This window comes from Antechinus flavipes, chromosome 5, assembly GCF_016432865.1.
Source record: "Antechinus flavipes isolate AdamAnt ecotype Samford, QLD, Australia chromosome 5, AdamAnt_v2, whole genome shotgun sequence".
NCBI lineage: Eukaryota > Metazoa > Chordata > Mammalia > Dasyuromorphia > Dasyuridae > Antechinus > Antechinus flavipes.
In genome coordinates, this window is record NC_067402.1 from 223,491,390 (window position 1) to 223,505,645 (window position 14,256).

The 14,256-nt window shown below is 37.7% G+C and overlaps 1 protein-coding gene across 6 annotated transcripts in view; it reads left to right on the forward strand.

The window, feature by feature from the left end:
* LOC127538067 (cyclic AMP-dependent transcription factor ATF-7) overlaps window positions 1-14,256 on the forward strand; it is a 92,036-nt gene that overhangs the window by 64,157 nt on the left and 13,623 nt on the right. For 5 of the 6 annotated variants that reach the window (XM_051961557.1, XM_051961560.1, XM_051961562.1 and 2 more), the window contains exons 4-9: window positions 7,442-7,560; window positions 10,207-10,341; window positions 11,172-11,329; window positions 12,314-12,413; window positions 13,068-13,181; window positions 13,885-14,037. In XM_051961557.1, the coding sequence (XP_051817517.1) occupies window positions 7,442-7,560; window positions 10,207-10,341; window positions 11,172-11,329; window positions 12,314-12,413; window positions 13,068-13,181; window positions 13,885-14,037 (779 nt within the window). The remainder of the gene's footprint in view (window positions 1-7,441; window positions 7,561-10,206; window positions 10,342-11,171; window positions 11,330-12,313; window positions 12,414-13,067; window positions 13,182-13,884; window positions 14,038-14,256) is intronic. The other variant, XM_051961563.1, reaches the window with a different exon arrangement.

Below are 14,256 nucleotides of genomic sequence, written 5' to 3' on the forward strand. Positions count from 1 at the left end.
GCATACAAAATTAGGCAGGCTTTTGTTTTTATATCGAAGGAAGGTTCCAGGTTTTCCAGGCAAGCACAGCTTAGTATTTTGCCTTCATGGAGGTTAGTTTCTGATCATCCTATCAGACACCAGACTTTTTAGGCAAAGATTTACTCACTTTCCCTCACCCCCAGACTGGGAGCAATATTTTGACTAAAATTTCAGAATCCCCGAGCAAATAACCTACTTCCCATTCTTATAGCTTCACCTGTAACTTTTGTGGTAACACATGAATGCATTTGAAGCATGCCCATCTGGCTAGAATGTCAGTGGGGTGATGAATTTTGTTTCTTGGTTTTTAATTTAATGAAATTATTTAATCCAGTAATTCTGGAGATATTTCTTAACGAATTCCTTTCGCTTTTAATTGTTTCCTTAGTAGTATTTTATTTTTCTAAATAAAGATAATTGTCATTCATTTTTGTAAGATTTTGTATTCCAAATTTTTTTCTCCTTTGTTTTCTTTCCCTCCCCCAAGAGAGCAAGTAAAATGATATAGGTTAAACACATGCAAACCTTCTAAACACATTTTGTATTTGTCATGTTGTACAAGAAAAATCAGACCAAAATGTCAAAAAACACAGGAAAGAAAAAGCAAACCAAAAAAACATGATAATCCTATGCTTCAATCCACATTCAGTATCTGTACTTCTCTCTCTTTTCCATCCCAACTCTATTGGGATTGTCTTAGATTGCTGAATTTCTGAGAAGAGCTATCATAGCTCACCATAACACAATCTTTTTGTTGCTGTGTACAGTATTCTTGTTCTGCTCACTTCACTCAGCATCAGTGTAGGTCTTTCTAGGCGTTATTGAAATCAGCCTGCTTATCATTTCTAATAGAACAATAATATTCCATTACATTCATATATTATAACATTCATTTCTCAATTGATGGACACCCACTCAATTTCCAGTTTCTTACCACTACAAAAAGGGCCGCTACAAACATTTTTGCTTATAGGGGTCCTTTTCCCTCTTTTGTGAGTTCTTTGGGATACCGACCCAGCAGAAACACTGCTGGATCAACAGGTCTTCACAATTTTACAGCCCTTTGGCCATAGTTCCAAATTGTTCTCCAGCGTGGTTGGATCAGTTCTCAACTCCACCAACAATGCATTAGTGTCCCCTCCAACATTTATCATTATCTTTTCTTGTTATCTTAACCTGTCTGAGAGGTATAAAGTAGTAGCTCAGAGATGTCTTAATTTGCCTTTCTGTAGTCAATAGTTTAAATCACAACATTGTAAAGAAAACTGATTTTGAAAGACTTAAGAACTTTAATCAATGCAGTGACCAGCCATGACTCCAGAAGAGCAGATGCTTCTAATTGTTAACATTCTGTTCTTTTTAAATTTTAAGTTCCAGGTTTTCTCTCTTTTTTCCCATCCCACCCTTTGAGAAGACAAACAATATATCAGTTATACATGTGAACTCATGCAAAACATATGTCCATATTAGCCATATTGCCCCCCAAAAAAGAAAGCAAGAAAATTATACTATGATTTGTAGTCAGAGTTCATCATTTCTTTCTATAAAAGTGGATATTCATTTTTTCATCATGAATCCTTTGTAATTTATCTTACATCACTGTACTGATCAGAGTAACCATGTCTTTGATAGTTGATTATCTTTGCAACATTGCTGTTCTGTGCACAATGATCTCCTATTTCTCTTGTCTTCAGTTGGTATCAATTCAAATATGTTTTGATAGGTTTTTTTCACCTGAAAATCCCCCCCCCATCATTTCTTATAGCACAATAATACTTTATCACAATCTTATACCACAACCTGTTCAGTCATTCTTCAATTGATGAGCATCCCTTCAATTTCTGATTCTTTGCCACCACAAAAAAAAGCTACTATAAATATTTTTGTACATATAGTTCTTTTATTTGATCTTTTTGGAGTACAAATCTAATAGTGGGTTTGGTGGGTCAAAGAGTATGCACAATTTGGGGGTTGGCTTGGTGTTTTTGTGTTTTGTTTTGTTTTTTGTTTTTGCAATTAATTTTTTTTTCCAGTTCCATGTAAAGATCATTTTCAACATTCATTTTTCTAATATTTTGAATTTTAAAATTTTTTCCCTTTCTCTCTTCCCTCATCCCTCCCCAAGACAGTAAATAATCTGATGTAGTATATATGTACAATCATGTTAAGCATATTTCCACGTTAGTTTTGTTGTGAAAGAAGAATCATGGGGAAAAAAAAGGAAAAATCACATGAAAAAATTTTGAAAAATGAAAAATAGTATTCTTCATTCATTCAGTCTCCATAGTTCTTTCTCTGAATGTGGTTAATGTTTTCCAATTCAAGAAAATTATACTATGATTTGTACTCATAGTTCATCATTTCTTTCTCTAAAAGTGGATATTCATTTTTTCATCATGAATCTTTATAATTTGTCTACATCACTGTACTGATCAGAGTAACACCTGGTCTTTGATATTTGATTATCATTGCAACATTGCTGTTCTGTGCACAGTGATCTCCTGTTTCTTCTTTCTTCAGTTGGTATCAATTCATATATGTCTTGATAGGGTTTTTTCATCTGAAAATCACTGTATTTATGCACAGTTTTATAGCCTTTTGAGGATAGTTCCAGATTGTTCTTTAAATGGTTGAACCAGTCCACTACTCCACCAGCAATTGATTAATATATCTGATTTCCTTCATCCCTCCAATATTTGTCATTTCTGTTAGATGTGTGGTGATAACATGAAATATATTTTAAAATTTAAAGTATTAACTATTAGTTACAAGGAAGAGTAGTCTCAGTTTCATGTATAAATCTTTTTTCATTTAAATATAGAAATGTGCATATTTATTGGTTAAATTTGGGATAATAAATGCATTAGTTAGGTACCATTAACTAATGAGGTTAGAAGAAACAGAGGAGTTTGTATTTGACCCTAAAGGGGTCAGATACAAAGAAGATTGACATAGCCAAATTTTGGAATATTACTTTTTTAGCCGCTCCTATCCTTTAGCCTAGATATTCTGCTATCTTCTTATATTATAAACATCTTTGCCTTCTTAACATTGCTCATATTGTTACCCTTATATCTATGCATGCTCTCCTTTTAAGGCAAGTAGGCAGCTTGAGGATTTTACAAAGGAGAAACCAAAACTTAAAAAGGTGAGAAACTGATTCAAATCACACAGTGAATAAGTTCAGAAGTGGGATTTGTACCTAGGTCTCCTGACTTAACCAGCGCTGTTGATACTCCTCTGTGTGTCATTTACCTGTAGACTGCATTGTTCATGATAATGACTTTTTTTTTTTTTAATAACTTTTTATTGACAGAACCCATGCCAGGGTAATTTTTTACAACATTATCCCTTGCACTCTCTTCTGTTTTTTCCCTTCCCTCCCTCCACCCCCTCCCCCAGATGGCAAGCAGTCCTATACATGTTAAATAGGTTACAGTATATCCTAGATACAATATATGTGTACAGAACCGAACAGTTCTCTTGTTGCACAGGGAGAATTGGATTCAGAAGGTATAAATAACCCGGGAAGAAAAACAAAAAGGCATGCAGTTTATATTCATTTCCCTAGTGTCCTTTCTTTGGGTGTAGCTGCTTTTGTCCATCTTGATCAATTGAAACTGAGTTAGATCTCTTTGTTGAAGAAATCCACTTCCATCAGAATATATCCTCATACAGTATCATTGTTGAGGTATATAATGATCTCCTGGTTCTACTCCTGGTTTTCACTTAGCATCAGTTCACCAGTCCTCTCTGTATTCATGCCAGGGTAATTTTTTACAACATTATCCCTTGCACTCACTTCTGTTCCGATTTTTCCCCTCCCTCCCTCTACCCTCTCCCCCAGATAGCAAACAGTCCTATACATGTTAAATATGTCATAGTATATCCTAGATACAGAAGGTAGAAATATCTCGCGAAGAAAAACAAAAATGCAAACAGTTTACATTCATTTCCCAGTGTTCTTTCTTTGGGTGTAGCTGTTTCTGTCCATCATTGATCAATTGAAACTCAGTTAGATCTTCTTTTGTTGAAGAAATCCACTTCTGTCAGAATACATCCTCATACAGTATGTGATGATGACTTATGTAATACTCCAAGATAATTTGACATCCAGGATTTCATTTAAGCTTAAGCAGAACCCTGTGAGGTTATATGATCTCTTCACAACTAGGTTTGAGGTTAATGAGGTTATATCAGACCTATGATTTCTTTGATATGGAGAAATTCTTTTCATTGATGCAGGAATGTGTGTGTATGTGTGTTAGTTATCTGTAATTTCTATGACAAGAAACATGTCTTTATATACAGTGATTAAAGATCATACTACAAAAAAAAACTTCGGAGAACCAGATCAGATACTTATGTGCCTAGTAATAGAAAAGTAGATCATTTGTTATAGGTAGACAAAACAAGGAACAATCTGAAATACTTGAATTCAGTAATCCTAAAACAAGCATTACCTGGAAAAGAAACTCTTCATTTGACAAGAATTGCTGAGAAAATTGAAAAACAGTCTGGCAAAAATGAGGGTTAGACAGCATCTTATTGGGGGGGGGGGGGAAGACAAACTATTTTCTGCTAGATGGGGGCATGGAATTGGCCACTAACAAAATTAATACACCAAGAAAAGGAAATGGTTGATTGGGGAAAAAATAATTGTATCATATTTCTGATAAGAATCTAATATCCAAGGTATATATAGCCAGCTAACAGAAATAAAAGACCGCAAGCCAAACCACAATAAGTTGTTCAAAGATATGAACAGATGTTAGAATTGTAAACTATTAATAGCCAAATAAAATGAAAATCACAACAACCCTGAAGCTGTCCCAGCAAATTAGCTTAAGATGACAAAAAATAGAAATAATTAACAACTTGTCCATTACTATTTGACTGTTAGATCCTTGTACACCAAAAATTTAATAGCTGTTTTTGTAGAAATAATAATTTTCATTCATTAAGAAATAGCTAAACAAATTATGGTACATAAATGTTATGGAATATTATTGTGCTAGAAGAAAAAATAAATGTGATGAATACAGAGAAGTATTAGGGAATACATTTATGAACTGATAAAAGAGTGAAATAATCCAAAGCAACAGAATGGATATGCACAAAAACTGTAACTATGTACATGGAACAAACAAGACCAAAACTTTTAGAACTCAGTGTTCTGAAATAACCAAGCTTGATCCCAAAGAGATATAAAAAGACATTGCCCCTTATACCTAAGTCTTCTTAATAGGTAAGAGACGGAAACAATGAATATATTACCCTTAGTAAGTTTGTTGGCTATGTTGGTTGATTTTTGCCAAATACTTTTTCTTTTCTTTTATTCTTCATTAGAAGGAATGACTGTCTGGAAAAGGAAAAAGGAGGGAGAAAATATGGGAAAATGTAGATGATATAAAAACCAAAGGTTTTTTGAAATATTTCTTAAATAAGAGTAATAATTGTATAGAATACAAACCAATATGAACATGATCAATAGGGTATAGGAAGTGTTTATACAAGACTCATATGGAAGGCCAAAATGCCCTCTTGTGAGGGCCATCCCCTCAGCGTACTTAGTTCTATTCTTTTTAAGTAATGATTTTATATGTAGTAGTAAAGTACTTCTCTCAGTACAAAAGAGGCCTCCATACATCCATCTTTGAAGGAAAAGTTACCTTATTGTTGTCTGGAGGAACTTTTAAAACTGTTTTGGGAGGTCGCAACTTTTCCAGTCAAATTCAAAAGGTGTCTTGTTTAGAGCAAGAATAAAGGGAATATTTCCATGGAATATCTTGCTGAATTTGTCCTTTAAAACCTTATGCTGTTTCCAGAAGTTTACCTAAGGATTAGAGGTATGCAATTTATTCTGAAATGGCTAATCCAGTTGAAAAAAGTCTTTATGATACTGTGATTAGGTAACAAAATGATAGGGAGGAGATTTTAAATTGAATTAAAAGTTGGTCTAGAGACAATTAGAGTTTCCCTCCCCCTTCTCAAGGGCAGCAATACTGGACACCTTCTAAGTGAACAAGAACAGATTAAACACTAAAAGTAACATTGTGCTTGAAGTCTTAAGAGCTGGATCTAAAATCCTATTTTCTACCAAGTATCATAGCTATGAAATGTAGCACTTTGTGAAATAAGGTGCTTTTTCCTTTTTCCTTTCCTTTCCTTTCCTTTCCTTTCCTTTCCTTTCCTTTCTTTCCTTTCTTTTCCTTTTCCTTTCCTTTTCCTTTCCTTTCCTTTCCTTTCCTTTCCTTTCCTTTCCTTTCCTTTCTTTTCCTTTTCCTTTTCCTTTTCCTTTTCCTTTCCTTTCCTTTTCCTTTCTTTCTTTCTTTCTTTCTTTTCTTTCTTTTCTTTCTTTCTTTTCTTTCTTTTCTTTCTTTCTTCCTTTCTTCCTTTCTTCCTTTCTTCCTTTCTTTCTTTCTTCTTTCTTCCTTTCCTTTCCTTTCCTTTCCTTTCCTTTCCTTTCCTTTCCTTTCCTTTCCTTTCCTTTCCTTTCCTTTCCTTTCCTTTCCTTTCCTTTCCTTTCCTTTTCCTTTTCCTTTTCCTTTCCTTTCCTTTCCTTTCCTTTCCTTTCCTTTCCTTTCCTTTCCTTTCCTTTCCTTTTCCTTCCTTCCTTCCTTCCTTCCTTCCTTCCTTCCTTCTTTTTTCTTTTCTTTTCTTTCTTTTCTTTTTTGACAAATTGTTTTTCTTCAGACTGATCCCTTTATCTGACACTTGTTCTTTGTCTCTTCACCCCATCCCTATCCTTTAGGCTTGCCCAGGTTAAGGAGGAACATTGTCTCCCTATCAGTTAACTGCCAGGACACCATTGTTTGTTAGATAATTTTAGCAAAAACATTCACTTCACTGGACTTCAGTGTCCTCACAGCTTGCGATTTCTCCTTCCTAATTACCCTATTTCATTCAGGGAGAAGCCAAGCCAAATGTGCTTTTTCCAGATTCATCAAGGACATAGATAAAAAGAGAAAATATTACTTAGTTATCCTAGAATCTGCTGGGCTAAAAGCCTCCTAAAATTCTGCTTGGGGAGGTGTGTTTTTTAAATAGGTGGGGATTTTTTAATGGACACACAGATAACGAAATGTTTTGTGTTCCCCCTTCTGGCCACAAGGCAACATTGCATAGACACTTAATTCTTTCTATCTTCACCTAATAATGACTGTTTTTTTGTTTTTGTTTTTGTTTTTGTTTTGTTTTGTTTTTTTACTGTTAAATAGAGTTTCATAAAGCTCATTTACCTCCAGCACACAGTTTGGTTTGCTAGTAGAATAAAGAAAACATGATTTTTGTAAATTCTCAATTTCTTATTTCTTACTGAAGCCTTTACTACAGGTGGAAAGAAGAAAAGAGTTTGTGGAATAACCCTGCTACTTATATTAAAGCCTTAAATACTTCCTATTCCTTTCTTATTTTACAGATCAGACCCCTACCCCTACCCGATTCTTGAAGAATTGTGAAGAGGTGGGACTCTTCAATGAACTAGCCAGCTCCTTTGAGCATGAGTTCAAGAAAGCTGCAGATGATGATGAGAAAAAGGCAAGAAGCAGGAATTCCATGGAGCAACTGGGGGATGTTCTAGACTTATTTTAGCTATATTTGTTGACTTTGTTGGCCCAGAGTTAATTAGATTCAGATTTTGATGTGAGCCTTTTTCTGTTCTGTGTTACTAACCCAAGTCATCTTAGAGTTTAAAAGGCATCAGAAGATTCGGGCAGTCAGCTTAGTAATAACTATACCAGTGAGTGGGTCAGTAGCACCATCCTTTGGATCTGAAAAGCTGAGTAGTTGAGAGAAAAGAATATTGCTATGATAGTCCAGAGACCAATGTTGTAATCCTGTCTGTGCTACTATTTAGTGAAAGTTGTCAGTGACTTGGGAGAGAGACTGGGACTTTTGTTGACAAAATATCCATTTCATTGCCCTGGATCCCCAAACTTTTGATTTGTGGTTGTTTATCACACAGTTGATGCTACTAAGCCCTCCATAGGAACAGGGGAGACAGTATCTGCTTTCTTGATCACTAGAAAATCCCAGAGGGAGATTTGGTGGAAAAAAAGAGGAATCAGAGATCAGGTTCTGGTCTTCTGGGTTACTGATTTCTAGCTACAATTGGATCTCTAGTCTGTAATCAGAACAATTTGTCCATAGGTCCATGAATCTATATGGCTCTTGTCCAGTAAATGCATGCACATAAATATATATATTTATATATAAACACCCACATGCAAAGATTCACATCCTGATCCCTGTTTTTGAAAGAAAGGAACTTTTCATAATGATATAAAATAGAAATAGGGCTACCATGTGTGTGTTAGACTAGAGTATAAAGAGAAGCTAGAAAAAATAGTAAAGATTTTGATGTTTCTGGATCCTGTCCTCAACCTGCACAAGGGAGGCATGCAATGGGGATAGTGAGGATAGTTGAATGGGATTCTTCCATCCAGCCTCTGCTGCAAGAATGAACGTAGGCCATCTACCACAATCCCTTCAGTAGATCTTGGAGTACTTTCCCAGTGACATTGGTTTCTTGGTCATCTTTCCTATGAGTGTCTCTTAACCCTTCCCCTTATTATACTAATAAAGTGAGGGTCTTAGTGGTGATGTCCTTTTAAAATATGACTTAGCAATGACCATTTCCCCCTACCTTAAGCTACGTAGGCCCCTCACTAGCTGCTACTGTTTGGATTCCTGTAATTTTCATTTTACAGAACTGCCACCATTATCTGTAGGTACAAGGGGGAAAATAAAGAAGTCAAAATATTTCCAGTAGGAAAAGCTGGGCACCAAACTTATTATATGCTCTTTTCTTTTCCCATCCCCCTTCCTCTCCCTCTTCCTCCCCTCCAAGAAAAAAGGTTAATCCTCTCTACAAATTTTAAGTCTGTCTCTTCCCTGTTTTGGCCTGATTGTGAGCAAATGGCTCTCTCTTTGTGTTTTCAACCTGCCCATGAAGGAGCAGTCTCTACCTTCCATTGTTGGGAAATTCAGACTCAGCAGAGTGTCCAGGAGTGTTTAATGAGCCTGAAACCTACCTAAATCATGGATGTTCTCAGAGATACCTCAAGGGGCCTTAGATCAACCAATGTCAAAATTCAGTCTGGGATGTCTTATTTCTTTTCCCTTAACCATTCTGACCTTGGGAATCCTTGACTAGATAATTTAGTATATAGAAGATCTGAAGACCTGTTGAATGGAAGATAAGGGCAGGAATAAAGGGAACTGCCTTTTCTATCATTTACCAGTAACTGCTTTCTGTAGAAGTAAACACTGAACTCAGCCTCAAAGAAAGAGGTTTCTAGGGACTAGAATCTCATGGGAAAAGTATAAAATAAGCCCCTCACTCACAGAGAAGCCAGGGGTAGAAAACAAATAGAACAAAGAAGGCACTTTGTCATGGACTGTAACACCAACCTCCCTGTCATGGTGTGATGTCAGGGTCATTACCTCTGATGGTTTATTGCTCCCTGCAAAGCCATTTACAGCTCATGAGTTGATAGTTCTTCAGCTAGGCAAGCTCTCTCTTTCTCTTTCATCCTCCCTCCTGCCTTTCCCTCAGGTCCTGGTTCTTTCCTCTTTTTACCATTAGTTCCTCTTGTCTTTGCTACCCCAATCCCTGCTTGTCTGAGCTTCTAATCCAAAGCATTGGACTTCCAAGTGAGACCACAGCCACACATGGGAAGTCCCCAAAAGGGAGCTTTTCCTAGCTTGTTTGTAGAACTTTAATAGCTGACTTGTCTTCATTACTTTTGATAATTGGGCTATCATATCATCCAGCTTGGTGGAGAAAAGGTTCATAGCTCCCCAGTGGCCAACAGAGCTGGTCAGGAGCAGGCAGGAGTCAGGCTCCAAAATCATTTTTACCTCCTACAAGGGAAAACAGCAAAAAGAATCATAAAAATAGCAAGAATATGTGTTAGTTTTTTCTTGCTTTCAGGGAACGAAGGCATCTTCATAGATATTTTTTTCTTTCTCTGGTCTACATTTTACAGATGAAGAACCTGAAAGCTTAAAAGAGCAAACAACATTTGTAGAATCACACAATTAAGTCTGGAATCAGTTTTCTTGTCTCCTACTCCAAATGCTTTGAGTGCTGGATTAGTTTTAAGACTTTGTTCCCAAAGAAAAACCATATGTTTAGATGTATTTCTTTTTCTTAAAGGTTGTGTTCATGCTTACCTTTAGCAGGCTGCTGGGCCCTTGGATATGTCCCTGCCCTCCACCCCAGATGTCAGAATCAAAGAGGAAGAGCCAGTGGAGGTAGACTCATCCCCCTCTGATAGCCCTGTCTCCAGTCCCCACTCCCCACCAGTAAAGAAGGTAAGATTCTATATCAAGAGAGCTCATAATCTACTGGTAGGTGAAGATAAATAGATAATAGGTCCCTGATTATTGATTATAACATTTTTCCCACTTTTTTCTACAAAGTTGGTTTTCTTTAAAAACTCCCTATATCTGCACAAAACTGGCTCACACAACTCAGTACATAGTTATTTTGAAGACAAATAGCTTTTAGTATACCATAAGACCTCCTTTCCTCACCTCGGGTTCTAGCCTAAGCTTTGCTGGTTTGTCCTTAAGAGCTAGACTTCAGATTCCAAGCTATTTACATGAGGAATTGTGAATTTGTTCGTTATTTTTTTGTTTTTAATGTGATCATTGGTTCATACTTCCATAGCTCCTTTTACCAAAAGATCTCTCTCAGAAATCCTTATCTCTAAACCAGTGGCTTGGGATGTTAATTCTTTTGGTTGAGATTGTTCAGTCATCAGGAGGTTTTATAATTTACCTCAAGCCTAGAGTAAGATTATTTAAGCTGGGAATAATTCTAAGAATCCCTGGAATTTACATAATACCTCTTCTTCTAAGATCTCCAAGTGATTTCCCAGCTGTCATCTCATTCATCAAGCCAACATCCCTGAAAGGGAAATAGCCAAGTGGTCTTAATCCCAGGATTCCCCTAGACTGGGTGAGTGAGGTGTGTGTCCCTGGAACAATAGGTTGAGGCGATGATATATTTGGGGCATCACTGGTGACCTTGTCAGTAGCCCTTGGCTTTTATTCAGTAAATCAGTGCCAAACATTATAAGCTCTGATAGCCAAACCAGTCCCTTAAAACATTTTGTGATTAGTTGTTCTCTTCTCCCCAGGAGGTCACCTCCAAGCCTGCTGTAATCTCTACCCCCACACCCACCATTGTTCGACCAGGATCTCTGCCTCTCCATCTGGGCTATGATCCACTTCACCCAACCCTCCCTTCCCCAACCTCTGTCATCACACAGGCTCCACCTTCCAACAGGCAGCTGGGGTAAGTAATAATGGGTCAAAGAAAAACAATGGGATCCAGATGCTCCCTAGATGAAAATTATTTGCTAAATGGAAGCACTATTTTTATATGACTTTTATATAAGAGATTAAAGAGAGCTATCTAGATAAAAGATTCTCTCTCCCCTCAAAAAACTAATTTTTTTCTTTTCCATTAAGAAAACCCAATGACTAATAACTTCAATCTAGTGACTTCACAATGACCTTAAGCAAGTGTTTTGGGAACTTAGATTTGGACATTTGTAAGAAAAGAGCCTTAAAACTTCATGAAGTTCAGCACAGTGATGGCTGGCCAGATACGGAATAATACCAAGCACCAGCTGTAGGTTTTATGAATTATTTTCCAGATCTGTCTATTCAGATTTTTCTCTGGCCTACCCAGGGCATTGTTATTAATTATTTTTGTGCCCAGAATGCCTTGCAAAGTTCCTCATAAAAATATATATAGGAATCCTGTCTCTAGGGGCATTAAGAGGTAGTTGTTGGGACTCACATTTGTAACCTAAGCTTTGCTGGTTTGGAGACCCATTTAGGAGAAAGAAGGAATAATTTATTAGAGAGACAGGGTAAAAAAAAGGTATGGAGATAGCTAAGAGGGACAAGATTATGCTTGATCATCAGGTAGCACAATTCAGTTTAGTGTTGAACATGTTTACTTTGTAACCATTCACTTGTCCAAGGCCAATCATTTTGTAAAGGCTAAGGATATAAAAGCTGACTTAATCGTTCTTCACCTATTCAAGCAATGTATGTTTGCTTGTTTTGTGAGACGCGTTGGAAAAATATTGTGGGGTTTTTTTCTACCTTTACCATACAGGTTGAATGGCAGCTAGAAGCAGGGTCCCACTTCTCACTCTTCCTTCCCCACCACAGTGCCAAGGTTTCATAAACCTTGCCAGGTTCTCCCAAGGAGCTGTAGTGTCCATAAAGGACTGATATCATAACCACTGCACTTCATCTCTTCCAGGTCTCCCACTGGCTCCCTCCCTCTTGTCATGCACCTTGCTAATGGACAGACCATGCCTGTGCTGCCAGGGCCTCCAGTACAGATGCCTTCTGTTATATCGGTGAGCTGTGACTCTTTGGGAGGCCAATGTGACCAACTTTCAGAGTTTCAGTTACACACGCATATTCTGAAGCCTGTAGTATCCATTTTTTGTCACTTGTACATGAGCAATGTACCTCACCTCTTCCCCATCCTATGGCAGCTTCTAGCACAGAAAAGGCAAAACAGAAGATCACCTGGCTAGATAATTTCTGATTCCAGCATAAGTATTACTGGCCCACTTGACTGGCTGATTCCTTAGACTCCCTTCTCCGTTACCCATCCAACTCTTCAGGATGCAAGCCTCAATTTAGTACATAAAAATTTGCTTGAAGAATTGAGCTCCTAAATCCTTTGTATGTTACTATCTACTTATATTACATGTATTTTAGATGTATGGTTATTTGCTTATTGGTTCTTCCATTAGAAGAAGAGTTCCTTAGGAAAGTGGACCATGGTTTGCCTTTCTTAGCTCAGAGGACATGCTTACTGACCCTGCTGTGACATAGAACACAGATGTACCTATCTTGACCTACCTTTTGAATGTTTAGGAGCTTGTTATTGCACAGGGCAGGCCTTGTTAAGTCTCAGTCTCAAAAGAGTTTGAAATTGAAGAGTTACTTCCCACCAAAAGCTTTATTTTCTCCTCTGGCTTCTCTTCCCTCTCTCAATCCAGCTGGCCAGACCCATCTCCATGGTCCCCAACATTCCTGGTATCCCCGGTCCACCAGTCAATAGCAGTGGTTCAGTCTCTCCCTCTGGTCTGCCTTTACCTTCAGAAGCCAAGATGGTGAGTACATCCCAGTCAGGAGCAAAACTGGCCTCCTCTGGAGTGTTTGCTCTAAGCTTAGATTTCTTTTTAAAATTTAATTTATTTCTTATTTTAAATTTTCTTTTCTCTCTTCTCCCTGGAAAAACAAAAATAAAATCCTTGTAACAAATGTGAAGAGTCAAAACAAGTTCCGGCATTGTCTTTGTCCAAAAATGTCATCATTCATCATCAGTCTTTTAGAATCATAGTTGGTCATTTAAGCTTAGAATTTTCAGACAATTTGGATGAAAGACGCCCCAGACCAATTTATCTATCTTCTCCCTGCCCTAAGATCCCTGACAGGCTTTGCCAAAGGAAGGAGGTAGCACAGACTGCATAGAGAGTCGAGTATTGGCTGTTTCAGTTCCAGAGTAACAGATGGAGGATGGGCAGACCATAGATGGGGGAGGGGAGGAACTGGAGATTGGCCATGTGATAAACAGATATATGCTCAGGGTCTGGCCAGGTTCCACAGAAGAGCTTTTGGCCAAACTGAATAACTCTAACCCTATAACTGTGCCCAGGATGACAGCCAAGAACTGGGGGATCCAGGTGTGTGTGTTCTAACAGAGATTTGGGGAAATGGGTTTGGAAGTAGTAGCTTTCCAAAAGGCATTGTTCACTCAAAAGTCTAGGACTTCTACAAACCATACTATTATTTCTTTCTCATCTTACTTTGCAGAGACTAAAAGCCACTCTGACCCATCAAGTCTCTTCCATCAATGGTGGTTGTGGAATGGTGGTGGGCACTGCCAGCACTATGGTGACCGCTCGCCCAGAACAGAGCCAGATACTCACTCAGCACCCTGATGCCCCATCCCCTGCTCAGCCACAGGTCAGTTGGGCTCTAACCCTGAAGAGCACTGGGGTGGGGGACAGACTGCCCATTCTACACTTGTCTTTCAAAGAACAAAAACTTGAAGGGAACCAGAGTCTGAACTTTCTGTGTACTTTCTTTTCACTTCTCTTTTGAGGTGTAGCCTTGACTTTTATGAGTAGCTGGGAATAATTGACATACTTTTCTATGCCTGCCATCTAGACTGCTCCTCAAAAG